This window comes from Lissotriton helveticus, chromosome 10 (assembly GCF_964261635.1).
Source record: "Lissotriton helveticus chromosome 10, aLisHel1.1, whole genome shotgun sequence".
NCBI classification, from domain to species: domain Eukaryota; kingdom Metazoa; phylum Chordata; class Amphibia; order Caudata; family Salamandridae; genus Lissotriton; species Lissotriton helveticus.
The window spans coordinates 723,579,273-723,606,536 of record NC_136071.1 but is presented as its reverse complement, the minus strand read 5'-3'; the positions used below and the strand labels follow the sequence as shown (position 1 = coordinate 723,606,536).

The window sequence follows — 27,264 nt, the reverse complement described above, 5'->3', positions numbered from 1 at the left end:
GGGCAGTGGAGTCCCAACAGCAAAGAGGTTCTTTTAAAAGAGGAGGCTTCTCTAACTGAAAAACCACAGGTAGAGGCAGCTTTGGTCAAGGACAGCAGATGCCACAACAATCTCAGGGACAGAACCCAAACCAACAGTTGGGTCAACAGTTTAGCTACCAAGGGTGGCAACAACAGCAGATGCAGCCCTTTTGAGGAAGAGGGAATGGCAGAGGAAGAGGCCAATCCTCTAGAGGAAGAGGAAACTGGTCAAACTGACTTTATCACTGAAAAGAACCCACACAAAACACCAGTGGGGGGGAGAATATCCCTTTTCCACACACAATGGAAAAGGATCACAACAGACAATTGGATATTAAATTTGGTACAATACGGATATTGCATAGAGCTCACAAAGACACCAACTGCAAATACACCCAAAACAAGAAAATTAACCAGATTAGAACAAACACTGCTCCATGCAGAAATCCAAGAACTATGCCAAAAACAGGCAATAGAAAATGTACCAATACAAGAGTGGTACAAAGGAAACTACCTTCCATACTTCCTAGTGCCCAAACAGGACCAGACTCTAAGGCCAATCTTGGACTTAAGATTCATAAACAAGTTCATGCTAACACAACACTTCAAGATGTGTACCCTTCAAGAAATAATCCCACAAATTCAAAAGGGGGATTACTTGGCAACTATAGATCTCAAGGACACCTACTTGCATATCCCTATCAACAAAAGGCACAGAAAGTCCAAATTCCTACACAACGGAACACACTACCAATTCAAGGTTCTCTCGTTCTGCATAAAATCTGCTCCATGATTGTTCACAAAGTGTCTAGCTGCAGTGGCGGCACACCTGAGAAGAGAGAAAATCCACGTCTACCCCTACTTAGACGACTGGCTAATAAGGGTACGCATGAAACAAACATGTCGCAATCATGTTAAAAAAACAGTTCAAGTGCTACAAATCCTGGGTTTCTCAATAAACCACAAGAAATCGTCTACAACACCAGAAAGAGAAAAAAACCTTCCTGGGAGCTAGACTGAACACAGCAAACGCCAAGGCTTAGCCAATACAAGCTATCCATCACAAAACAGGCCCCTACCAGAGGGGTCAGTCTCTGACAGTGAGGAAAGTAATGAAATGAATTGGCATGATGGCCTCATGTATCCCATTCATCGCTCATGCTCGCCTACAAATGTGCCCATTTAAAGAACGGCTCACCAACAGCTGGTCACAAGCCACAGGAAGTTGGGAGGCTCTAGTGTTTGTTAAACAAAGGGTGCAAGCAGAGATACAATGGTGAGCATCCAACAGCATAGCACAGGGGAGACCTTTCAGGGACCCGACTCCATCTGTGACAGTCACCACGGACGCATCCCTCAATCGGTGGGGTGCACATTTCAACCAGCTGAAAGTTCATGGTTAGTGGAGCGAACAGGACTCCACAAAACATATCAGTTTTTTGGAGATGAAAACTGCTTTTCTGGCACTCCTAGAATTTCAGAAACCTATTCGGGGGAAAACCATCTTAATACAAACATACAATACCACTACATTGTTGTACCTGAACAAACAAAGTGGAACAAGGTCCTTTCCCTTGAGCAAACTTGCACAGGAAATCTGGCATTTGGCGAAACCCCAAAAAATCAATCTACAGACAGTACATCTATCAGGGGTAGACAACATTACAGCAGACCTACTGAGCAGATAAAACAACTGCTCCCACGAATGGGAGTTGAATCAGACAATAGTACAGTATCTATTCAACATCTGGGGAACACCAGAGTTGTACCTGTTTGCAACAATGCAGAAAAAGAAATGCCAAAGCTTTGCCTCGAGGTTTCCACACCACCTGTCAAAGGGAAATGCACTTTCTCTCAATTGGTCACAGATATTTGTTTACACCTTTCCACCAATACCCCTGATGCAGAGAGTGCTACAAAAAGCAAAGGAACCAGGAACAAATATGATTCTCATTGCTCCTCAGTGGCAAGGCAAACATGGTACTCAACTCTCCTAAAGAACTATCAAAAGGAGAAATAGTCAGGATCGAAGCAGAAAAAAACTGCTGACAATGCAACAGGGCCAGATTTTAAGGGGGTATCTCTAAGATGTCGTCTGAGTTCATTTTACATTAAATACAACACTGGTATCAGTGTGGGTATAATGATTTGAGAAGGTTTCTACCAAACTTCCCAGTTTTTAGTAAAGCCATAATTGAGCTGTGGAGTTCGTAATTACCAACTCCCAGACAATGTACTCTTTATGGTTTTACTACACTTACAATGTCTAAGCATGGGCTTAGACACTGGAGGGGTTACAGGGCTCTTGCCACTGTACCCTTACCTTAGGGCTAGAGGGATGACTTACCTAGGCCTCAGGCAATGGGTTGCAGGCATGGCACACAGAGATGTGTGCTATGTTGACTCTTCACTTTTCTCTGCACCAAAACACGCAGCCTGCAATGGCAGTGTGTGGGTGTTAAGGTACAGGGCCCCTGAGAGTGGCACAATAGGGGCTGCAGCCCTTAGAGGCCTTCCCTGGTACCCAGGGTACCTTTTTCTACGGGCTTACTTGTGGCCAACGAAGTGCCAATTGTGGGTAAAAAGGTACAGTCTTGGGAAAGAACACGGGCACTGGAAACCTGATTGGCAAGGACCCAGGGCATTTCAAATCAGGTTGCATCAGATGTCAGGCAAAAAGTGGGGGGTTACCCATGCAAAAAGGTCACTTTCCTACACCATCCCTCCATGCCATCTTCTTAAGACCACAAGTCGGAGGACCATTTGGCACTTCTCCTTAAGGAAGTTTCAGCTCCCTTTGTCAAGGGAGCCGTAGATAGGGTCCCTGTGCCAGAAGTAGGTTGTGGTGCACAAAAAGGACAAAGGCCTGCGTCCTATTCTAGGCCTCCAGGCCCTCAACTTCTTCATCCGGAAGGAGAAGTTCAAGATGCTCACTTTGGTCCAGGTTCTTTCTGCCCTCGACCCAAAAGACGGGATGGTAGCGTTGGTTTTCAGGATGCTTATTTCCATGTCCCTGTCCTGCCTGCCCACAGACATGATAAGGTTCACGGTGGGCCTTGAGCACTTTACCTTCACCGATGATTCAGCGTCTATCCCGGATTTTGGTGAGAATTACTCTGAGGCTGCGGTGCCTCATGACCTCCTGCATTCTGCTGGTGATTATGCCAGGTGGCATATGTGGGCTCTGCAGTGGGACCTGAAGTTCCAGTGGGTGCAGCATCAGGGGAATCTTTCCGACTACGACCAGATCTCGGAGGGAACTGCACTTCAACTACAGTGGTGGTTAATAAACCAAGATTGGGTCCGAGGCTGATCCTTCTCCCTTTCCCAACTTGATCTAACGGTGGTGACAGATAGGTCACTTCTAGGATGGGGCAGCCATCTGAGAGAGGCGGCGATCAGAGTCATCTGGTCTCCAGCGGAGTCTGGTCTCCATATCATCCTTTTTGAGCTCTGGGCAATCAGATTGGCCCTGAAAGCATTCCATTCCTCTCGGGAATGTGATGCAGGTGTTCACGGACACCACCACCACCATGTGGTACTACAATAAACAGTGCGGTTTGGGTGGTGGACCATTTGTCAGGAGGCTCTCCGCCTCCGTACATGGTGACAACATCAGGGCATGATCCTGTTGGTTCAACACCGGGCGGGCTCTCTGAATGCCAGTGCGGGCAAACTCAACCATCGGTGCCTGGTCGATTGCGAATAACGTCTCCATCCGGAGTTGGCATAAGCTCTCTTTCAGCGTTGGGGAAAGCCTTGGTTAGATCTGTTTGCCTCCGAAAAGAAGGCAATATCAGCAGTATTACGTGTTGGAGTTTCCGAGGCGGTACTTGCTCAGCTGCACTTTTCGAGTGGCGCTTCGGCCTCCTGTATGCCTTCCTGCCTATACCACGTCTGCCCAGTATGCTCAAGAAGATCATGCATGATTGGGTTCAAGTTATTCTTGTAGCTCCAAATTGAGTAAGAAGAGTCCGGTACTCCAACCTTCAGAGCTTGGCCATGGATCCTCTGATCAGACTGCCCCTTTGGGGGGGGGGGGGATCTCCTAATGCAGCTGCAGGGGAGGGTTCTGCATCCGAACCTGTCCAGCCTCAGCCTCCTTGCATGGAGATTGAGCTGCAGCTGTTGACCGCTTTTGCCCTTCTTCCCGACGCCTGTGATATCTTAACAGCCAGGAGTCCCTCCACTAAAACGGTGTAGACCTGTAGATGGAACACATATGTGGCATGGTTCACAGCAAAGGCTGTTGATCCCCTTTCTGCCATTCTTTCGGAGGTTCTCTTGTACATACTTCTTTTGGCCCAGCAGGGTTCTGATTTGCGCACTCTTTAAGGATATCTTGCAGCTATCTCTGCCTTCCTACGCGTTCGAGATCAGCCTTCTTTTTTAGGTCTCCCATTGTTACTAGGTTCTTTAAGGGCCTTACTCATTTGTTTCCACTGTCTCCATTCATAATGCCCCAATGGGATTTCAATTTGGTTTTAACCTTTGTTATGTGTGCTTACTGTGAGCTCCTTCATAATTGTCCTCTCAGGCCCATGACTCTCAAAACGGCTTTCCTTATTGCATTCACTTCTGCTCTGAGTCAGCGAGCTTCAGGATCTATCTTCCAAGCCTCCCTACTTGTCTGTCTACGTGGATAAAGTGGTGCTACGAACAAAAACTTTGTTCCTTCCTAAAGCGCTCCCGCCCTTTCATGTGGGACAATCCATCACTTTGCCCGCCTTTTACCCTCCCCTGCATCCCTCCAAGGAGGAGGAGAGACTCCACCTTCTGGATCCAAAACGTGCGTTGTCTTTTATCTCGGTCGTGCCAAGGACGTCAGGGTGGATGATCAACTCTTCGTTGGCTATGTGAGTGCCAAGAAAGGTTGGGCTGTTCAACGTACCATCTCCCAATGGCTTGTCTTCTGCATTAAAGTCCGCTATTCTATGGTAAAGAAGGATCCCTACTGTAGGTTGCGTGCTCACTCCACTATATCAGCAGCAACCACTGGGTTAGCACTTGGAATCCCACTCCTTGATATTTGTCAGGCGGAGATGTGAGCATCTCTTCACACGTTTACCATATACTACTGCCAGGACAGTGCTGTCCGGAGGGACGGGAACTTTGCCCATTCAGTTCTCCAGGACTTTCTCGTAAGAACTTGGTTTGCAGACCCTCTTCGGGGTCGATATTGCTGGGGTATCTATTCTAAGTTAAGGAATCTACAACTAATAGTCTCTATCAGATGAAGAAGTTACTTGCATTCAGTAACTATGTGTTTGGTAGGGACATATGGTAGCTGTAGATTCAATACCCCCCACATCCCTCACCCATCCTACAAGCTCTGCAAGCGGATTTCTAGGGATAGGGACTCCCATAGAGGGCCCTAGTTTGGACACACCACTGTGCATTGTCTTTCATGGCTCTGCGCTTTTGACGTGGAAAGCAGTGTAAAGATTTGACGTCAGCGCACATGGGTGGCGTCTAAATGGGTATCGCAACGTCATTCTGGCGCCGACGACGGACGTGGAGCCGACCGCCGCCACCTACCGACGTGCAGGGGTATTACTGATGAAAAATCTCCGGATCCAGACTGATGCCTGGGGGAAATACTAGGGTAAGGAATCTACAACTCATATATGTCTCTACAGATACATCGTTACCAAAGGTAAGTAACTTGTTCTTTTGGACCTATTCCCTGCTTTTGCACCGTAAGTCCGAGTTTTGAAGCACTAACTAATGGAGATTGGAATTGAGAAGAAGGCCCTGTCTACCTGTAGAATTTCTTTTTATGGTATGGTCCTAGAAGGTGTTTGCTATCTGCTCCTGCTATCTGCTTCTGCTAAGACCATGTAAGTCCCTAAGATCTGCAAAGCCACCTGGGGTGGCAGAAGTTTTGTGCATGCCACAGATCTCTTGTGGAACCAAATGCCAATGCATTTAAGGTCCCAATCAAACCTCATGAATTTTAGAAAACATTTAAAAACCTGGATTTTTTCCTCTTTCGGCTACATTTTTACCTAACTATGCATTTTTATTTGTTTATTCCTGTAGTGCTCAATTCAATTCAAAATAGTCTTTATTCGATTTCTTCAGTGGAATTCATAAAAGCAAGTACAGACATAAAACAAATACTGTTTACCAGGCTAAAAGTCATATACAAAATGATTAAGTATACAGCAAGCTTTAAAAGTTTAAAATCATCAGCAACAGCTGATATGGAATTCATCATAACATTTAATCTTATTTACATCACCAATGGATCACACTATGATGGTTTCTGTACATCTAATTACATTCTTGAGGAAGTTTGCAACAGACCGCGTGGTGTACTGTTATTTAAAACCTGAAGGGATAAAAATACTGGGGGACATTGTCTAAGACCAAGCAGCTTTTAAATCTGTAAGGTCCAAAACTTTCTCTGAACTTAATAAAATTTACAGAAGAGCACTACATGGATTGTTTGCTGTGACATTCCGTCACATGGGCATTTACAAAGCTAGCTTGACCAGTTGTTAATTAAAGGAAAAGCTATTAAGCGATGGAAAGTGCCAAACTTAAAGCGAGGTAAAACAAATTTGTCACAGGTGCCCTCCTTGATTTGTAAATAGGGTTGTATATCATAAGTGATCAATACCATTTGGTTACTGCATACAGTCGATCTCATTATTTCCGCGGAGAGTCTATTTGACTCGTCTGCTCACTGATATTTGGAGTTGACTTTCAGCTATTAATAAGATGCCAAGTTAGTTTTTACTCACTGCCAGTGAAAGATCAATACTGTCACATATGCTCCTCATTCTTTGACGCAAAATGATATTATTAAGTTGACAACAGCGTACGTAGGTGGCTTCTTTCTATGACTCATTGTCACTTTGTCCAGAGACTGCTTGAAGTCACAATAGAGGTGGAGAGCAGCACCTGTTGACATGCAGGAGCTATTGCAAGAGTTTGAGTCCATTCTGGGACCTAGGGAGAATCACAAGGTGAGGAATCTGATTAAAGTATCCACCAGAAGAAGGGCCACTGAAGCCCAGTACCTTTTTCGTTCAAAACCTTTTGGCAGTGTTTCTGTCATCTGAGGCTACATTGTTTTCACTGCTCCATTCATTTTCATAACTTGTGGTATTAAAAATGCAGTATTGAAGCATACCGTAATTATAAACGAACTGCTGTTACATGAAATACATTTGGACCTTAACATTCCTGCGCCATGTTACATTCTAGGAGGAGTTGGGCGCGTTCTTGAGATCATCAGACGCGGCATTGCATTGCGTCAATCAAGCAACAGCTCTGAGAGGGTTCAGCCTGTACTGCAGACTAAGCATTCATCTTCAACATAAGGTAACATACTCAATTTAAAAGTCTCATCAATCATAAATCTTACTGTTTACACCATAGTGTTGCATTAAACTTACATTGTAGCAACTGTTTTTAGTGCGAGCGAGCTAGCTAGGTACAGGCCAGCATTGGTTCGGGGAGGAACGCCAACAGTTAAAGGTGGAGAAGTGATTGTAAAAGAGGTGGCGGTGGCGGCAGCAGCAATGGGAGGTGCTGAAGGTCCTTACGAGTCACTATTAACAGAAGGCTTGTTGTTTGATGGAGATTTGTACTCAATTTATAAATGTGATCGTCATTTTATTCTCCATTGACATTCCATTGATATTTAAGAATAGTGCAATTCATCCACTTGTTTTTTAAATAATTTGTGTAAATAGACCATTGCTGTCAGAGGCTGCATTTTCAGTGTCTCATTATTATTTAATTGTAACCTGTAAATCGGCACCATAAATTCAGCATGAGTCAACCATTCATTCAGACATGTCCCACATGGAAAAACATACCACCATTACAGTTTATATTCAAGAAGACTGGCATTTACATTGCCACATTTCTGTTCTGCATGCAAGGTAGTCCTTCAATCTTCTGTTCTGCATTACAGATAGTCCTTGAATTGAAGGGGAAAGAAACCGCAAACACAGCAAATTGGGAAACAGTTCCTTTCCAGAACCCACATTGTGCAAATAAGCAATCTCTAGGGCAGCACTATTTATCCCTTTGACTACTATGGACCCCTACTGTATCATTCTTGGTACCCAGGGACCCCCACTGAGTCTTTATTGGAAGCAGTGGAGATACAGCCCAAGCAATTACTAGGATTTGAAGCTCAAAATAATACACAAAAATGCAAAAACATGTATACATCAAACAAATGCCCAAATATTGGAGTATTTAATGTAATTCACAAACAAATTTGTGAAGGTTTTCCAATGTCCATTTTGCTTATTTTTTTTATATATGCGTTAATTAATTTTAATGTATTTATTTTAACATTTCATTTTGTAAAACTGTTGCGGTCCTTATAGGAGGCTGCCTTAGTATATAGTGTACACTTATTTAGGTTAAGCACCTTGCACTAATCCAGACAACCCTTAGGGTGATTTTAGTGGTTTTGGACAACCACAGGAGGCTCTCTAAGCAGTAGCTGTGGAGAGCAGCCTTCAGGCTTATAGAAAAGGAGTGTTAAGCAGCTTTTTTTTTACCAGTACTAATCATGCAGTGTAGGTTAAACAAAAAAGAACCACACAGTGTTTATATAAAAATTTCTTATTTATTACACAACGCTTACTAACACTTTGGTATATCTCCTACCCGGAGATATCAACACTAATACACAACAAATCTTCAATTGTAAGATGTAAGTAAGCACAATACACAGTGGTCTCCAGGGAGAGACCAGACCATATACTAAGAAAGTGGAATGAGAACTGCGACCACAGTCGATACTTGGACCAGGAGACTCTGAAATGCTGGGGACACAAGGAACCAAGAACCCCGCGGACGCAGTCTACAGCGTAGAAACACAGGCGCACACTCAAAAGAAGTCAATGGGAAAGTTGTGTTGCATTTTTGAAGAAGGACCCTTTCCAGTGGCCCCCTAAGAAACCCAGTGGAAGACAGAAGGTTGGAGAGTCATCTCACCCGTAGATACCCCAGAAAACAGGAAACCTACATCCGGGAAGCTGGGTGCATAGGTGCGAAGTAACGACGGAAACCCCTGTAGATCAGAATGGAGGACTTCAGTAAAGCTGGCGAAGCCTCTGCAAGAGTCCAGTGGAATCCAAGGGTGGATTCTTGAAGAGAAGAACCTACGAGCACAGTGGACAGAGTCTATGCCACTCGGAATTGACTAGGAGGCACGGAAGGCCAATGCCCACTGATGTTGGAGGATGCAGGAGTGATGACGGTGATCTGGCCGGTGCAGCTGTTAGGACCAGGTGACGCTGAGGAAGACCAGAAGCCTTGCACGAGCTATCCCACGTCGGACGTTAAGAACCAGGGGCGGTGTCTGGTGGGAGCACCAACTAGCCTTGGCTGCAGCAACAGGTGTGGAAAGTGATGAAGGAGCAATGTTGGGACCAGCAAGGTCCAAGGGACTTGCCCAAGTGCAGGATAATCAGAGCAGGCCCTAAGCTAACTGGGGAGCCCACTAAAGCAGGAGAAGACCCTCGAGAGGACCCACAGGCTAAAGGCACAGGAGTAGCAAGAGGAAAAGGAGCAGCTCACTGAAGATGAAGGCCCACGGTGCACAGGATGCGGTGAGGGGCGAAGTTCTTGGCAGGAAGAAATGCTGGAGGCTGGAGCTTCTTGTAGCCCAAAGATCTCTGCCAACAAGCTTTGGGAACGACAAGTCGATGCGGTGCACAGGCGTTTGGTCCCAGCGGTTCCGACGAAGGATACTGGCCTCAAAATTGCTGAGAGGTTAGTCTAGAGGGAGCTGGAGAATCACCACCTGTGTTGCAGAGCCTTTCGAAGTCTGTGGGATGTCAGGAGCAGTACATCTGTCAGCTTTGATACAGTGCCTGCGGATGCAGGGGAGGGACTCCTTCACTCCAAGGGAGATAACTTCGAGTGTCCTTGATGCGAGACCAGGTGCAACAGGAGTCTTCCGTGATGCAGTCTCGGTTCCAGGCGAAGGTCAAGTGTCCAGATGTCAAAGAGTGATGTGGTTTCAGGCTCGGGTCTTTTCCCCCAATGAATCTGAGGACGTGCCCACAGGTAAGCCCATTTATAACCTAAGAAAGGGGTTAGGATGACTCTGGGATCCCTCCCAGAGGAGGAGCTGAACAGAGGGGAGGATACTCCCATGTCCTTTATCCAATTTAACGCCAGAGCGGGAGCCAAGGGCTCCCTGAACTGGCTCCAACCGGAGTATGCAAGGAGGGCACCAAATTTACCCTTCAAAGCAGTCTGGTGGCTCTGGCAAGCACTCCACCCCAACCCAATACATTGGTCACACCCCCGTGATAGGAAACCTATTGTCCCTTCCCTTCCCTTGCTCGAGCTCAGCTCAGCAGCAGGAGGGCAGAATCATGTCTGGGGTCGGCAGCAGCACTAGCTTGCTGGCAGACCCTGGAAGGCTGTTACCAGGAGTACTGGGGGCTTCCCAGAGGAGTAACGGTAACAGTGTTGGGGTATGATTCCAAAAAGTTTGATACAAAACATGTCCAAGTTTGGCACAGCTAACATATAGTTAGCCATTGCTTAATGACAGATGGCCACTATATGTAATAAAATGGCTGCCCGCACTTACAATGCCTGGAGAATCAACTCCGGTATTTGTAGGGGTGTTCTGCACATGCATGGGCACCCACACACACACACACACGTATAACTCAGCACCCTGCCTTTAGGATTGAAAGGCCTTGCCTTAGGGGGTGACTTATAGGAAGTGTAGTGACCTCAGATATATAAGACAACTTATATCTGTCATAAGTTGTGCTAGCAGCAGCTTACACAGGCTGCAATGGCAGGCCTGTAGTCGCAGTTTGAGTGGTATCTCATGGGTGCCATAATACTTGCTGCAGCTTATGGGAGGCCCCTGCTATACCTATGCCCTGGGAACTTCAGTACCATATACTAGGGACTTACAGGGGTACACCAGTAGCCAATTGTGGAGGTACAAAAGTACTTACCAAGTCACATTTAGGGAGGAAGCACAGTGACTGGGGTCCTGATTAGCAGGATCCCAGTTAGACTAGTCAAAAAAACATCCTGACATCAGCAAAAAGTGGAGATAACCATGAAAGCTGACCCTACTTTCCTACAGTCCCCCTGAAGAGACCTCATGAACCCAAAGAGGTCCCGTGACCACAGATTAAGAACCACTGCCCTAGAGCATTCCCAACCCGAATATTACAAGACGAGAACTGCCGCTTACTGATGACAGACTGCGGCTTCAACACAAAACTGTTTACTACATGCATAGAAAAATATTCAGTAAATCATGTTTTTCAGTACAGTGTTAAAGGCTTATACCTGCAACACAACAAATGTGTTTACATCACCCATTGGAAGTTATGAATGTGTTGCAGTCCCATGTAGATATTGGGAGCATGACACGGGCAGAGTAACAGAAAACAAAGAATTTGAAATGAATTGCAACCCAATGTAAAAGTTTAAAAATAATATTGCTGCCAGAAAGCAAATGTAAATGAGAAGCTCATAAATATGACTATTATGATAGAGGTCTCAGTGTAGGGCTGCTTTACGGAGACGGTTAGGTTGGTGTAAGCCTTAAGACATAGGTCAATGTTAAGGTAGGCTTAGCGATAGGTTTAGATTAAGGTTTAGGGACTGGGCCATGTTTATTAATAGGATAATAAATAAGGTAGCCCCCTTGGTAGCCACACCTCTGGGTTGGGCCAGGAAGCACCACACTCCAGAAGCTATGTCCAGCCATATTGGAAGCAGGCAGAAGTGGTTATGAGGTAGGCGGGAATCTGGTAGTCTGTTGGCTGTCAACTGAATCCTGCCCCGAGGGCATTTTTTGAGCAGAAGTAGGGCGCCGCTGGCACCCTGAACTCAGAACGCTACTGGACTGAAAGGAGGACCAAAGAAGGACTGCCCTGCTGCACCGTGGAGCCAGCAAAGAATGGCTGCACCGACATGGACTGCACCTGCTGTACCTGGTGGCTAGCAAAGGAGAGGGACTGTGCCTGCTATGTCCTGTTTGAGTCTTCTCCAAAGCCCAGCCAAAGCAGAGTCTCCAAGGGTCAAAGAGCTGGTCAGTTGGCTGGCCTTCTTTTCACAACAGAGACACACAACAGCTGAGAAGCCTGCTGGGGCAAGTTGGTAGCACAGAATCTTAAACCACACTGCCAACTGCCTGTGTGCGGCTCCAGGGTCAGCACACAAAATGTTGAGCCCGGGAGTGTTGCCAGAGTGCAGCTAGGGGCCCCAGAGGATGAGTTATGGACCCAGGAAGGATTGGTCTGGGACCTCGACTGGACTTCTGCCAGCACCAAGAGGACTTTGAGGGACATCAACCATGTGAGCAGGAGCCCCTTTATGAACTGAAGAGTAGTCCCAGCAAGATCCCTGTTGACAGCATCGCATTCACATCATCCTTTGAAACTCTAAGTGACCCCAAAACAGCTAACCTAAACTTTGTGCTGGGAAAGTTAATACGTGTCAAATTTGTTGAATTTGTTAGTACTTGTTTGCAGTTGAATGAAAATACATTGATTTACTATGCCTTGTAAATTCTATATCTTGGGAATCCTCTGGTGGATCTTTTTCGTTATTGTGGCTAACAATCCATTAAAATACAGTCTATTTTTTGGGTCAAGCCTGCGAGTGCATGCACTAGCGCATGCTTCTCGTTTGGGACACACTGTTGTGTACAGAAAAGGGCTTGGAGCCCATACAATGCTTGCCATTCGTTGTCTTCTCATCACTCTTCTTTACCAGCTCCATAATTGGCCAGGGCAGCCGAAACTTCACTTCCGATGCTTGCTGTGGAGCAGGGACCAAGCACAGATTAATTCAAGTTAATCTGTGCCTGTCCGCTGCTTGCCCGTGATTGAGGTTCCATTTCTTGACCCCACTCTCCCACCCTGCAACTCCATCCATAACGCCTGCGTGCGTTTAAAATTGCGATCTCCCATGCCGCATTCTTGCTTGTCTCACTACCCAATCACCCTACTTCTGCTGTCGCTTGCTCCCTCGTGTGTCCGTGGATGCTTGCTCCATGCCTCTCCCACCGTCTTGGGGTGTTGCTTGTTAATTAACTGTATAAGTAGGATTGGAGTCCGCCTCTCAGGGTTTCACTGGAGTACAGTTGATCGTACAGACTGCAGTTTGAAGATTTATCTGTAATGCTCTTTATCTAGGTTTCACTGTTACATTGTTGATTGTGCATATAGCAGTTAAGGAATTCAGTATTCCCTGGGTTTCTTTAACCCCAAAAGGTGATATAACTTTCTTTACCTCCTTAAGAGTTTTTTGCATCCACAACCTAGCATTTATCTGCCAACGCTGCAAAATCGTGTTTTTAGCCAATAAGCCTTCATGATTCTCTGAATGACCTGTGGTTGAAATACTATGTCTGAAGAGGAGTGACCATACCAATTTGTGACACCTAGCCTTTCACATTGTGATGCTGTCACCTAGGCAGCTGCCATCTTTGAGAGAAGTTTGTGATTAAGTATAACAAAAACATTGAAGATGGCAGCTATGTGTTCACACTCGTAGCCAACTTTCAATGTTTATTTTACCAAAAAGATGGCACAAACAAACAAACGAGCGCCGGCAAAGTCTTTTTGTTTGTTGTCATAGCTAGACCTTTTTTTCCCTTGAGTCTTAGGAATGGACTGAGATATTGATATTCGGAATTTTTCTTTTTCTCCTGGCTACAGTTTCACATCTGTAAAAAGAGGGAAGCAAGACACAAACCATGTGTGAAGTAAACTCTATTTTGTTAAATATGGCTTGAGAGCCTCACCCGCATAGCTGCTCCGAGGTAAAAGTAAAACTAGGCAGCCTTGATATTTGTCAGCCCTGACTTTTGGCTGCACCAGTAGCAGGGTCCTAAGAAATACTTTGGGCCCGTGGGCTTGTTTTTCATCCAACATTTTTTTGTCCAGGCTTATGTTGTACTTTTTGCTGCGCCCTCACCACCCTTACCTTTGCTCCACTCTTTTAAGTTGCATTTTTAAATGGTGCAAACTCTGCCAGAAGGTATTGAGACTTTTTACATGAGCACCAGTTTGCTAAGCCATATTCATTTGTTTTCTAAAGCAAAAAGGGTTTCAACACTATATACAATAATATTGGTATTCCATATCACAGTCAGAAATAGCAACACACAAAGAAAAGAGCCGAATATTCTCTCACTGAAAGAATATTCGACCAGCTAAGCGGGCGGTTATCATGCTGCTCTCGAGTCTATGAACACCATGAGTATTTCATGTTTACTGGATTAGCAACATTGTGACCACTGGAAGAATAGTTTGTATGCCATACGTTGAAGCCCTGAAGAAGTCTCTCGGAGACGAAACTCTTTGGCTATGGAATTTTGTAGAGAAAACCTTTTTCTAAAAAATAAAGTGCACACTGCATCAAGAGAAAGATACCCTGGACTTGGATGCTCTATTCTGTGTGTGTTACTATTAGTGGACTGTGATATGGAATACCAACATTATTGTATATAGTGCTGAAACCCTTTTTGCTTTATAATTTGTTATAGGACTTGTTCCTATTTTGGGGAGTATAGAGGGGAGTACTCCCTGGTTTTTCTTGCACTATTTGTTACTTAGGGACACACTTCACATGTTGTGTGCGGATTTGATCAGCCTCTACCCTCAGCTTTGTGCTCTTCCATATTCATTTGTTTGTTAGGCTTCAGGAGATGAAGTGATTTGCCCAGAATCGCAGGATGTTGAGCCTCTGCCAAGACTCGAACTACAGTAGGCAGCTCTGCTTGTTGCGCTACATCTTCTCCTTGCAGGAGAGTGTTGCTTTACTTTTTGGCGGGCACCCCTCCCCCTTTTCTTTTTTTGCATGTTTATATTTTACTATTATTTCTGCCGGAGAGAACTTGTGTGCTGGTCGGTGTGCTGTGCAGTCTACTGGAAGGGGTGCAGCTTGGACCCCCAAAGGATGAGTTATCGACCCAGGAAGGATAGGTCTGTGACCACGATTCTAGGAGACCTGTAGTCAAGCCGCAACTGGATTTCTGCTAGCACCGTGAGGACTTCGAGGGAAGCCGACCCTGTGACCAGGACAGACTCATCCTGTTTGCGGACCACGAGTAGGCGCAGCGAAACCCCCGTCAACACCATTGCATCCACAGCATTATTGACACATCTTCAGCATCATTTAAGCATCCTACATCCCTTGCGTCAGAACCATTTCCATAGGAAAGCCCTGCAATGGATAAAAGTGTCTAGAAAGCTTCATCTATTGAGGTAATTGTTTTAGTACCTTGCTGATCCTTCTAACTGGCGTCCTACATGAGTTGGACACCTAAAGTACTAAGTGACTGCATTAGAGCTTGCTGAAATCTTTTGCTGAAAACGTTTCTAAGTGTCAAATTTATTGAATTTGCCTGTGCTTGTTCACGGTTGAATGGAAATACCTCTAGTTACTGTGCCTTGTAAATCCTATATCCCTGGCACCCTCTGGTGGATCTTATTCATTGTGGTGTCTAAAAATACAGTGTTTTATAAATTGGTGTCAGAATTCTTTGGTATCTTGTCGATTTCTTCCACAGTTGTTTGGGTGCTGTTTAAATGCTTTACACTTTTTCATTTGTGTAAGGCTTGTTGCTCAGAGCCATAGCTACCCAGAGTTTGAGCTGAAGGTTTTACAACTGAAACCTCAGGGTCCTAAAGGGGTTGATTAGTGTAATACACAGTGAGGTCATACAACCACTCCATATAATACGCCCCATTTCCTCATAAAGGCTAAGCCTTATTACTGAACCTGTTCACGTAAACATTTGCCTGAATGTCCTCTGTGCTCATGGTTTCAATGCTCTCGTCTTTTTTTTTGGTAAACAATGGTATTAATTTTTAGACATGTGAAAGAACAAATGCCAGCAAGATAGCACAGTACAATAGGAGCTAGAAGTCCCATTAGGTTAGACGGTTAGTCCTTGTCATAAAGTCCTGTGTAATACAGACAGTTAAGCAGACGAAACCAGTTTAAGCCACAAGACCCAACCATTTGCCCCACACCCTGCGATATTTCTTCGGACATCCCCGTGCTTCATACATGGGTTTCTCCTGTGTGGCACACCAATCCACCCCCTCTCGCCACTACTTGAGGATAGGCGGAGTAGGACATTTCCAGTGAGCGGCTATGTACAATCATTGTTGCGGTAAAAAACAATTTCTCATTTCTGGACCCAACTAGCCCATCAGTGATCCCCACGAGTGTGTGCAGTGGGTTATGGGGAACTTCACAAATCAGAACTTCTGTGAGTTTCTCTTCTATACACCCTCCAGAATCGTGCCAGCTGGGGACACACCCAGACCATGTAGAAGAAATCCACCTGGTCTTGGCCGCAGCGCGTACAAGAGGCGATTGGATATAGGCCTGCCCTGGGAATGTGTGTAGGGGTTAAATAAGCAGCGTGCAAGTAGTACTCAATGCTCTTGTCTTAAGGATCATCTTGCTCGATTTTCTACTCTTAAACATCAAAGAAAATAGCATAAAGGGAGGCTGTTATCATAGTTGGCCTTCTTAGTATCTTTTTATTTATTAGTAAATATCTCAACCTTCTTCTTGTAAAACCTTGATAATAAAACAACATTAAACAACTTATATGTGTCTTTGTATTCCAGTAAATCACGTAAAAGTGATCTTGCTTGCTGACCAAATAAGACGTTAAGGGACACACGTATCCTTAAAAATGATGGTCTGAATTTTCTTATATGGCACATTCTATCTACTTTTCATTTCTTTCAAAAGTGTTATAACACTTAAAATGTTAGTTTTAAGAGGGGCTCCATACATGAGTTTAGATATTCTACTGTTTGCAAATTCAGAGAAAGTACCCACAAGGGAGAACTAGAATAACAAAGTTTTCCATCATTGCTTAGATTGTGGAGAAACATGTTCCTCCAAGAATAGTTATAAAAATCTTTCACATATTTCTATTTGTCTAACTGATTTCATTTCTGGGGAGGTATATGCAAGGAGCTTCCTACTTGTTGATCTTTACAGAACACATTAGTTTAACAGTATCACAATAGTTATTTTTATTTAATGTGTGACTAATCTCTGATATTTTTATGTGCAGTTCTGCTCAGAAGGAAGGACCTACCTATCTACTCTGGAGGAGACTGGAATGTGGATAGAAAGAGACATCTTATCGTTTCTCCAGACTTCTGAGGGAGAAGCAGAAGTCTCAGAAACTTGCTCAGTTTCACAGCAGATCCTTAAGGTTGGTCTATCTTGTGCTTGTTTGTGAAAAGAAATTGTAAAATGTCACATTCCCCACGTTAACTGAAGGAAGACAAGAAATCCTTTTTCTTTTTTTTTTTTGGGGCGAAATCTTGCTGCTCTGCGCCATACTTTCCAGTAAAAATATAATGTCCTATGTTAAACTAGAGTGTTGTATGTATTGGAACGTTATAAAGTACAAATCTAGCTTAGAAGGGAGAGGAGGAGAAAGACTATTTTTATATTTTTCGTTAGATTATTTTGATATATGAAAGGTTGGGTCTATTTTCCCTCCCTTCTCATCTAAACCCAAGAAAATCCTCTGCGGCGTCCCTCAAGGCTCATCCCTCAGCCCGCCCCTCTTCAATGCCTACATGACCTGCCTGGCCAACATAGTCAGGAACCACTGACTCAACATCCTCTCATACACCGATGACGCCCAGCTCATCCTCTAGCTATCCAAAGAACCCTCCCCTGCGAAGACCAACTGCCGATTCTGCTTTACCAGCTTGCCAACTGGATGCAAGATAACTGCATCAGACTAAACGTTGACAAAACTGAAGCCCTGATATTCGAAAGCTCCACCCCACCATGTTACGACTCCTAGTGGCTTGCCACCCAATAGCCCACCCCACAGTCCAAGCCTAAAACCTCAGTATTATCCTGGGCAACAAACTCACCATGTAGACCCAGATCAACGCAATCTCCTCTACCTGCTTCCTAACACTCTGCATGCTACGCAAGATCATTAAGTAGCTCCCGGTTACCACCAGATGCACTGTCACTAAAGCCCTCGTTACCAGCCTCCTGGACTATGGCAATGCTCTGTGCGCCAGAATCCCATCAAACTTCACGAAAAGACTACAAATCCTACAGAACTCTGTGGCTAGACTCATCCTGAGTCTCCCCAGAAAGACCCACATCACCTCCACCAGAGGAACCTCCACTGGCTCCCCACACACAAAAGATGCCAATTCAAGATGCTGACCCATGCCTACAAAGCCCTTCACAACCAAGGACCAGTATACCTCAACCACCGCCTCAGCTTCCACCTTCCCTCCAGACCCCAGTGCTCTGCCTTCCTCTCACTCACCCACACCCCGCCGTTGCAATGTTGCAGGCTGCTCCTTATCCTACAGTGCTGCAAAATCCTGGAGCAGCCTCCCCATCCACCTCAGAACAGCACCCTCACTCCAGCAGTTCAGAAGGAGGCTCAAGACCTGGCTCTTTGACTGAAACACCGAACAGCTGGACCCAGCAAATGGATACCCTTACTTGTGATTAGTGCACTATACAAATCCTGATTAATTAATTTGAGACTTGGAATCCTTAATCAAAATGTATTAAATATGTTATAATCTAAACCTATTTAACTTAATGTAAGGCTGTGTTTAATTGATAACAAATGGGATGGAGGCCTAAATAATGGAGGAATGAGCAAAGGAAGAAAGAGGGTGAAGAAATTAGGGAAGAAGTCAGAAAAAAAAGGAAAGAATGATGAGGAAAATAGCAAAGGGACAAATCATGCAATTATAGCATTGCACATCTAAAGCCGTAGTTCTAATCCTCACCACTTACAAATGCCCCAATCACTCTTTCCCTCCTGTATAGTTTAACACCTGCTGCTCATTTGTAAACATGCTTTTGTTGATGTACTGGAAAACTGTGATTTAACCCCTATACCACAACCTACTGGATCCCTTAAATAAAATAGCTATTTGTCCCCTGACCATTACAACAAATTCCCTCATGTCCACACGTAAAGCTTCTTTAAGTCGAATGGATGACATTCATTTCAACTCATTAAAGAAATTTGACCCTTTCTCCCAACACCATAAATATTCAATTTTGCAAGATGATGTTTGGTCTAACCTGCTGACCAATAGGAATCAAAATTTCTGGTGTTCTATGATTCACAGATTTTGGGTAGTAGGTATAACTCATTGGAACAGCAGAGATTATAGCATTGCACAGTAGGATCTCTGTTTCCAAATTTACTTTACTGTTTCATATGGTTTTGGTTAGTCTCATAAAAGTTACATATCCAGGTGCGAGACTGGATCCGGAAGATTTTCCAACATAGCCCCTCCACACCAGTGGGGGTGTCCTGCTGTTCTGCGTCGACTCTGCTCTTCCACAGAAGCAACGACTGGTATATAGATTCCACCCAAGTATGCTGATGTCAGTTCCTTTCTTTCCGCACCATCGTACGTAAAGCCTACATTTTCCTCTACAGATGAGCCCTTTTGTCTCAACCCAATTCTTTCCAGTGGGCAAGGGAACTTTGTTCCCGCCTAAAACTTCAAGGTTTAATTCTTGTAGGGACAGTCACAAGCAAATACCTGTGATAGATCTGCATGAGGTGTGCCTATGGTGTTTGTGGTTGGGCCACAATCCCAAATCCTACGAGGAGTGTGCCCTGATGCACCCTAAGGCGATAATGGAAATGTAAACACAAGCTGTACAATGCTGAGCACCGTAGGAAATTTCTTTTGAAGTCAGGGACACTCACTGCGTCTAGTGTTGTTACAGTCCAAGTCTTCATGTAGGTTAAAACCCAAGAAGAAGCACAAGAAGCCCAGGCAGCCTTGTCCAAGGCTTACCACTCTCCAAATGGGAAGTCATAAGGACATGTCAAGGTTCCCTCCGGTCTCGCTCCCTCGTTCCCGACCAAAAAGCAGATTGCACAGCTGATCGTGATGCACTGAGAATACCTGAGAATCACAACAGACTGAGGTGTTTATGTAGGTATGCATGTCAGGATTTCAAAAGCGTACAGCTACTCCAAGGAGTGTCCCGGCACTATTGTGGAAAGTTAGAGAATTCAAAGGGACAGAATTAGAGAGTGAAAAGTCAAGTTATTAGTTGCTTTCTGAAAGCTTGTTCATTATTTATTTGACGTAACTAAGCAGGCATGCTGTTCCAAGCTTGCAGGCCCTGGAGGGAGAATGATCTTCCTCCGGTTTTTGCTTGTTTAACCATTGGATCTTTGGCAAAATGGCTGAGGAAATAACGTAAGGTTCTTAGGGAAGAGTAAAATTGAATCCTGGAGGACAGATATGCTGGTCCAGAATGGTTTAGAGCCCTGTGCATAAGAGTCCGGATCTTACGCTTGATCTTTTTTTTTAATACGAAGCCAGTGTAGGTTCCTTAGATGAGACCAGATCAAGGCTTGCCTTGGTAATTGAAGAGCCAGATTGGCTGCGTCGTTCTGAACCGTTTGTAGTTTCTGCAGCAGATATTGTGGCAATCCAGCATAAAGGACCTTGGCATAGTCCTGTCTGGACACCACTAGGGCCAGAAGAACAGTGATCCTTGCAGGAAAGGAGAGAATTTGCAGGAATTTTTTGACTGTTTGCAACAGACCACAGCATGTGCCAACCCCCATATCAACTTGAGAATGAGGCGACCTCTGTTTATCAAATCTTCACACCCAGGTTTTTCACTACTTCTGCCTGGGCGTTAGGTGTAGGAGCCTTGTCCAGCCAATGGGCTTGTAGGACAAACATAAAATTATGTCCAAAGCTAAGAATCTCCATTTTATTGGTGTTACGTTTGAGTCAACCACCGAAATACCACTGATAAGCAGGGTTTGATGGCATCATTGTTGATTGGCTCATCCTTCTTAAAGGACAAGAGTAGCTGGGAGTCATCAGCATAAGAGACTTTCTTGACATTGAAAGACTCAACTAGTGTAGCCAAAGGAGTCCTGTTTTCAGGTGTAGGGCACAATCCCAGATGCCAATGATCTAATAATTAGGGGGTTCAATACCACATTGATGGCATCGACTCCCTTCGGACAGGGATCAGAGGGGGAGCCTGATGTTAGATTTAGGATGGCAAGTCTTGAATCCTCTATCGGAATTGGAACAAAGGAGGAGATTTTGCAGATGATGGCATCAGGAGAGGGCCAGTGGTTGTCTATTAGATTCATTGTGGTTAAACTGCTTTGAATGTCTGAGATTTTCTTAAAGAAGAGTGCTAGTTGTTTACACCACATGACAGGGGGATCTGTGCTGTGATGACATGCTGTGGGGGTCACAACGTTTATGGAGTCTATGCTCCGAGTCTTCAGCATCCTACTGTCTTATTCTGGCATCACTTCTGGCCTCATTATCCGTGAATATCTCCACTCCGGTTAATGCTGGCTGGTTCTCCCTCTGCACTGCCTGTACCTGCTTTTGGACTCTGCTTTGGATCGTGGTGCTGGATGTGGAGTCTGCTCCAGAATCAAAGCATGAGATTAGCAATTGCCTTCTATTGAGGTAATAAACACAACGTCCTCCTGGAAGTGTTGCAACCTAGACAGACCATATCTGGGTCCCTTGTGCCATTCAACGAGGCCCTCACCCACATTCATATGGGCACTTAGACAAAATCCTACTCCTGCCTAGGTGTGAACAGACACATGGTACTTCGCCACAGACACAGGGTCACCCTTTCTTCTTACCAAATCAGCCTACTCCTGAGAGAATGGCAGTGCAGGCCTCCACTAGCAGGGTTAACCCCAATTCTTTCCCCACTACTTCCCCCACTACTTCCCCCACCCAAGGGTCAGAAAGTTGAAAAGAATTGAGGCATTTGAGAAAACCGTGTTTTCTTTCCCTAGTCTCGCCCTCACATTAGTTAATGTCAAATATTTGCTGGTGGGATACTTCCATTCATTATGAGACACTGTCACTGAATTTAGCACCAATTGGCATGGACCTTGCAAGATGCCAGAATGTGACCAAGTTCGTTATCCGATAAGGCCTGGGCTCTTGATCCACACATGAATGAGGTCCACAGGCCTCTCACCTGACATTCAGGTGACATGCATTGATGCGCATTTCAATAGGTCTCACTTCTTTGTCAATAAGGGAGACTCCGCCCTTGAGCCTTTCAAAGAGTACGAGCTACTTTGTGTTCCCTCTCTCTTTCCACACCCGCAAAACCAAATAGTTTCCCCTTTTCGAGGCATCACTAAGGATTTCCCCTTCAGACAGCGTCACAGACCACCCCAAAAGCAAGCATCCCAGTATTTTCTTGATTTTTCAAGTCAGCAGGGGTAACGACTATCCTGCTACCCAATCCCTCCTGCAGCAGCCTCCAAATTTCTTTATTTTACCCTTAGCAGGACACAACCTTTCCGTGGATAACTGGATCACTCATTTTCTCCAAGGATGTCAATCCATAACATCCAAAGGGTGAGACCTGCTGATAGTCCAAAGGGTCTATGCCATGCCATTCCTTTCGCCCTGTTGGGTCTTCCACCTACACCGGAGCTTCTTTGAAGGACCATTTGTCCATTTTGCTGCAGGAAGTTCATGCTTTTTTGGAGAAAGGAGCCACGGAGATGATCCTGGCCTCGGAGATCCTGCAATGTCTACCTACAGAAGGACAGATTTTAGATGCTCAAGCTGACCCTAGGTTCTGTCAGCTGTAGATCCAGGAGACTGGATGGTGGCATTGGACTTGCTGTATGCCTATTTCTATATCCCCATCCTGCAGACCCACAGACGCTTCCTGCAGTTCAAGGTGAGCCATGAGAATTTTAAATTTGCTGTGCTCCCGTTTGGTGCACCAATGCCCCTCAGGTTTTAAGAGCGTAATGGCATTGGTCGCACCATACCTTTGAAGGTTGGGGCTACCAGTCTTGCACTACCTTGACGACTGACTGTTGAGGGCAAGCCAGTCAGTTATGGGTCACCTCCAGACGAGGTGCGATACTCCTTATATCGTTGGGGTTCACATCAGTGTTCAAAAGTTACACCTGACTCCTTTACAGAGGCTCCTTTTCATTGGAGACATCCTGGATATGGTGCTTTTTTGGGTGCTTTTCTGGGCCCTCCCTCCGCAACAACCACACGGCTCGAAAAATCCCCAAAATGGTACTAGTCCTGCAGGTCTAGTACCTTGAAAAATCTCCTCGACCCAACTGCAACCTACTTGACCTCCGTCTTTGAAAGCAGAGCAAATGTGACAAGATAACATGATTTAAAGGCATCTTTATAGCTCATTCACTTTGTGAGCAATACAAATGCTTTTAAATCTTATCATGTCACATTTGCTCCATTTTCAGAGGTAGAGGACAAAATTTAGTTTGTCTTCCTACTCGCCAGAAAGGGCAAGTAGGACCTAAAAACAGCTTGCCCTCATTAATTTTAGCTCGCAAATGCGAGCGGCCGAGTGGATTTTTCGAGCCCTGAACCAGTGCAGGACGTTCGGGCTATGACCCTGATAGTTCAGACTCGGTCTTGTCTCTCATGGGTGGCTCTGAGGGATCTAGTCCTGTTTGCATCCTGCATTCTTATCTTTGACCATGCCGGGTGGCATATGCATGCTCTACAGTGAGATCTGAATTCTCAGTAGACCCAGCACTAAGGAAACCTGTCAGACTCCATCCACGTTTCGGAAGAGACTGCAAAAGATCTGCAATGTTAGCTGCTCAACTGCTGTTAGTCCAGCAGCAGAACCCTCTCCCTCCATCCGCGCAGAACTGCCAGTGGTGACAGATGTGTCACTGCTGGGTCATGGAGGTCATTTGGCAGAGGTGGAGTTTAGAGGTCTCTGGTCTACAGTGGAGACCTGCCTCTATAGCAGTCTAATGCATTTGTTTCCATTAACTTGATGTTGAAAGCCTTCAGATCTCACGGTCAGCACCCCTCTGGCGTTGCAACAAGCAGATTGGGGTGGGGGACCTGGGCTTTGTGCTCCACCTTTAAATCTGTCGGAACAAACCCAGCTTCTCCCTTATCTTCCACCACTTGGCGGGATCTTTAAACACTAGGCAGACAAACTCAACTGGCGACGCCTAGCAGATCATGAATGGCTGCTATACTGGGAACTGGTGCTGTGACTCCAGCTATGGAGAAAGCCTTGGCTCAATCTCTTTGCCTTCACCGAGAATGTAGATTGTGAACACTTTTGCATGTTGGATTTACCAAGAAAGCTGCCTCTTGCTCATGCATTCCACCTAGAGTGGATCACAGGACTCCTATATACTGTCTCTTTGCTCACTTTCCTGCTGAGTTCTGAAGAAAATCAGGAACGACTGGGCCCAAGTCGTCCTAGCGACTCTGGATTGGGACTGTAAAGTGGTACCTGGAATATCTGGGCATTGGCATATGTTCTGTGACTAGCATGCTGCTTAGGGAGGATCTTCTGTTGCAGCTGCAAGGCATGGTCTTTCACCCCGGTCTGCACAATCTACACCTCTATGGGTGGAGATTGAGCTTTGGCATTCACTCTATGTACTGAAGTAGTGTCATTGTGGAGTCCAGGTGTCCTTCACCAAAATCTGTTTATGCCGGAAGCTGTCGCAAGTTTGTGACTTTTTGCGGCACCTATAACCTGAACCTATTGCAAGCTAATCTATAGGATGTGTTACTGTTTGTTCTGTCTTTGGTCCAGCACAGAGTGACAGTGTTCATGGTTAAAGATTATTTGGCGCCCCTTTCGGCCTTTTTGCATGTACTGCACCAACCATTCTTGTTCAGATTGCCTGTTGTGATGGTGTTTTCTCAAAGGTTGTCATATATTTTCTCCTAAACCTTTTGCGATGTCACATGGGATCCTAATTTGGTCCCTTGCTTACTTATGTGTACTCCTTTTGAACCAATGCGCAGCTGTTCCCTACTTCTCCTGAGCCTGAAGTCTTTCTCATTGTGATCACCTCAGCTTATCATATTAGTGAACTTGAAACTCTTGTCAGTCCACCCTCTATACATCACCTTAATTCCTGACAAAGTGGTGCTGAGGGCTAGAGCAGCCTTTCTACTGAAAGTTACAACTTCCTTTTATCGTGAGCAGTCCATCACTCTTTAACGTCCTTTGCCCCACCTCACCTCCCTCAAGAGTAAAATTGACTATATCATTTGGACCCCCAAAAGAATGCTCAGCTTTTACATCAATCACACCACAGACCATCGGGTGGACAATAAGCTCTTTGTCGGGGGTCATGTGCTGCAAAGAAATGCAAAGCAGTGCAGAAACTTGTTTAGTCAACATTGATAGTCCTTAAGATCTGTTAGGCAGTAACCAAGAAGCAGCTTTCAGAAGGGTTGAGGGTCCATTCCATCATAGCCAAGGCTTGTTTGACTGCAGTGGGGCATCAATACACATGCCCAGGTAGCTTGCTCTTCTATTGAATACATATTCAACAGAAGAGCAAATACCTACCTTCAGTAATGCTCTTTCTGGTGAATAATCCATCTCCCTGCCATCCTGCATCCCAATTATGTGGAATAGACTCTTTTCCATCTAAAAAGATCTCAAAATGATGATCTGCACACTGACACAGATAATTAATTTTTGGGCTCGGCGTATGATGGCTCTGAAGGGATCTAGAGAGAAACTGTTGTTAGAGCACTTGGGTGGCCCTATCTCCAGGCTCCAGCTGTCACTTCTGTGGCCAAGCTGAGTCGATGAGGAGACGAACGATGTGACTTACTGGAGCTCCGGGGATTTGCTGACAAATGTTCAGAATCCAGTCTAGCGCCTGGGGATATTCTAAAGGTAAAGAATCTGCACTTAGATATAGGATATCTACCAGAGTGTGTTACTTTAGGTAAGTGACTTTTTTACTTGTATTTAGTGTCTTTGTGCCTTGTCAAATGCAGATCTAAACTCCTGTCATTTCTATTTTCAGGCATATCTTATGGTATCTAAGGATGTTTTAATGGTTGGCCTTGGCGATACTGAATTTCAAGCACAAATTTTAGACATCATACTTGGGATAACGAGTACAGGTACGATCACATTTTATGCTCTGATGGCAGTTCAGTATTACAAATCTATTTGATTCTTCAATTTTGCTTTGATAGTTGCAGTCTTGTAGGAATATTAAACCGATGGTGCAGTTAAATTGTGGTAACTCGTACATCTTTCTTTTCATCGAATATAGTTTGAATTGGCCGAAGTTTCAGGTTGAACTCTGTAATCATTAAAATACCCTGTAGTGATGCCAAAGGGAGCTCAGAAGAATCCATAGTGTTTATGGTATGACCAATAGCAACAGCATCAAAGCTGCAGCAGGCGCCAAACGCCTGAGATGTAAAAACTTTGTTTTTGCCGCCACATGTTTTTTTTTCCATTTATATTTGCTATATGAATTTGTTTTTCCTGTCCATCCCACAGTGATTCAGACTTTTACCTCATACGTATGTTCAAAGTTACTGGACTCCCAACCAAATTATCATTACATGGATCATTTTTGTCGGTATGTAGGTTTACCCGTATATAGGTTTAGTTTGCATGCCTGTACCCGAGGGCGTTCTTGATTGGAAGCTTCACCAACCTGTTAATAGGTTGTTCTCAAAGCCAGCGTTCAGTGGCGACTTTCGCGTGCAGTCACTCCAGAAGCTCTTGGTAAATGCAGTCTAGAAAATTAAACCAATGTAGGTTCCAACCAAAGAGTCGTACTCACACCTTCAGTTTGTACTTTGACACTGGTTGTGACTGGCAGAGAGAAGTTGATTCAGCTGCAGCCCCGCTCTGGATCCTGTCACGTGATGGAATAGTCTTCCTCATAGGATGAAGCACAAAAATCTTCCAGTGCATATCCTGTAGTTGAGAACATTTCCCTCCTATTTACACAATATATTATTCTTAATATATTGCAGATCATTTTCCTATAACATTCCAATCTTCAAATGTTATAGTGGTGTAAATGAGCACCAAAGGATCATTGTTTTTCTTTGGATTCCAGATCATTCCAGGTTAGATAGAATATACTGGTGGTTCCCTTGGTTATTTCCACTAAACTGTTGTATTGTTTTTGCGGTTTTGACATTCTGATGTAGCACAGCAATTTGATTTACATCCAGAAAACAAAGCAACTTTTCGTGGTGAAGTGGGCAGATTCCCATTGCTTCTGATTCTGTGTCTACAGCTGCAAAACTGCTTTATTTGTTAATTTAAAGTACCTTTCTACCCCCACTGGCCTCTTGGCATTGCAAATGGATTCCCAAGCAAGTCCGAATGAGCTGTTCAGACCACACTGTGCTCTCCTGTGTATAGAAACCCCAACCCAGCTTGGACAAAC

The 27,264-nt window shown here is 44.8% G+C and overlaps 1 protein-coding gene across 3 annotated transcripts in view; it reads left to right on the top strand.

Moving 5' to 3' along the window:
• The window catches only part of NCAPG2 (non-SMC condensin II complex subunit G2), a 347,950-nt gene that overhangs the window by 247,767 nt on the left and 72,919 nt on the right, over positions 1–27,264 (top strand). For all 3 annotated transcript variants that reach the window (XM_078663271.1, XM_078663272.1, XM_078663273.1), the window contains exons 20-22: positions 7,236–7,352; positions 17,098–17,241; positions 25,870–25,969. In XM_078663271.1, the coding sequence (XP_078519397.1) occupies positions 7,236–7,352; positions 17,098–17,241; positions 25,870–25,969 (361 nt within the window). The remainder of the gene's footprint in view (positions 1–7,235; positions 7,353–17,097; positions 17,242–25,869; positions 25,970–27,264) is intronic.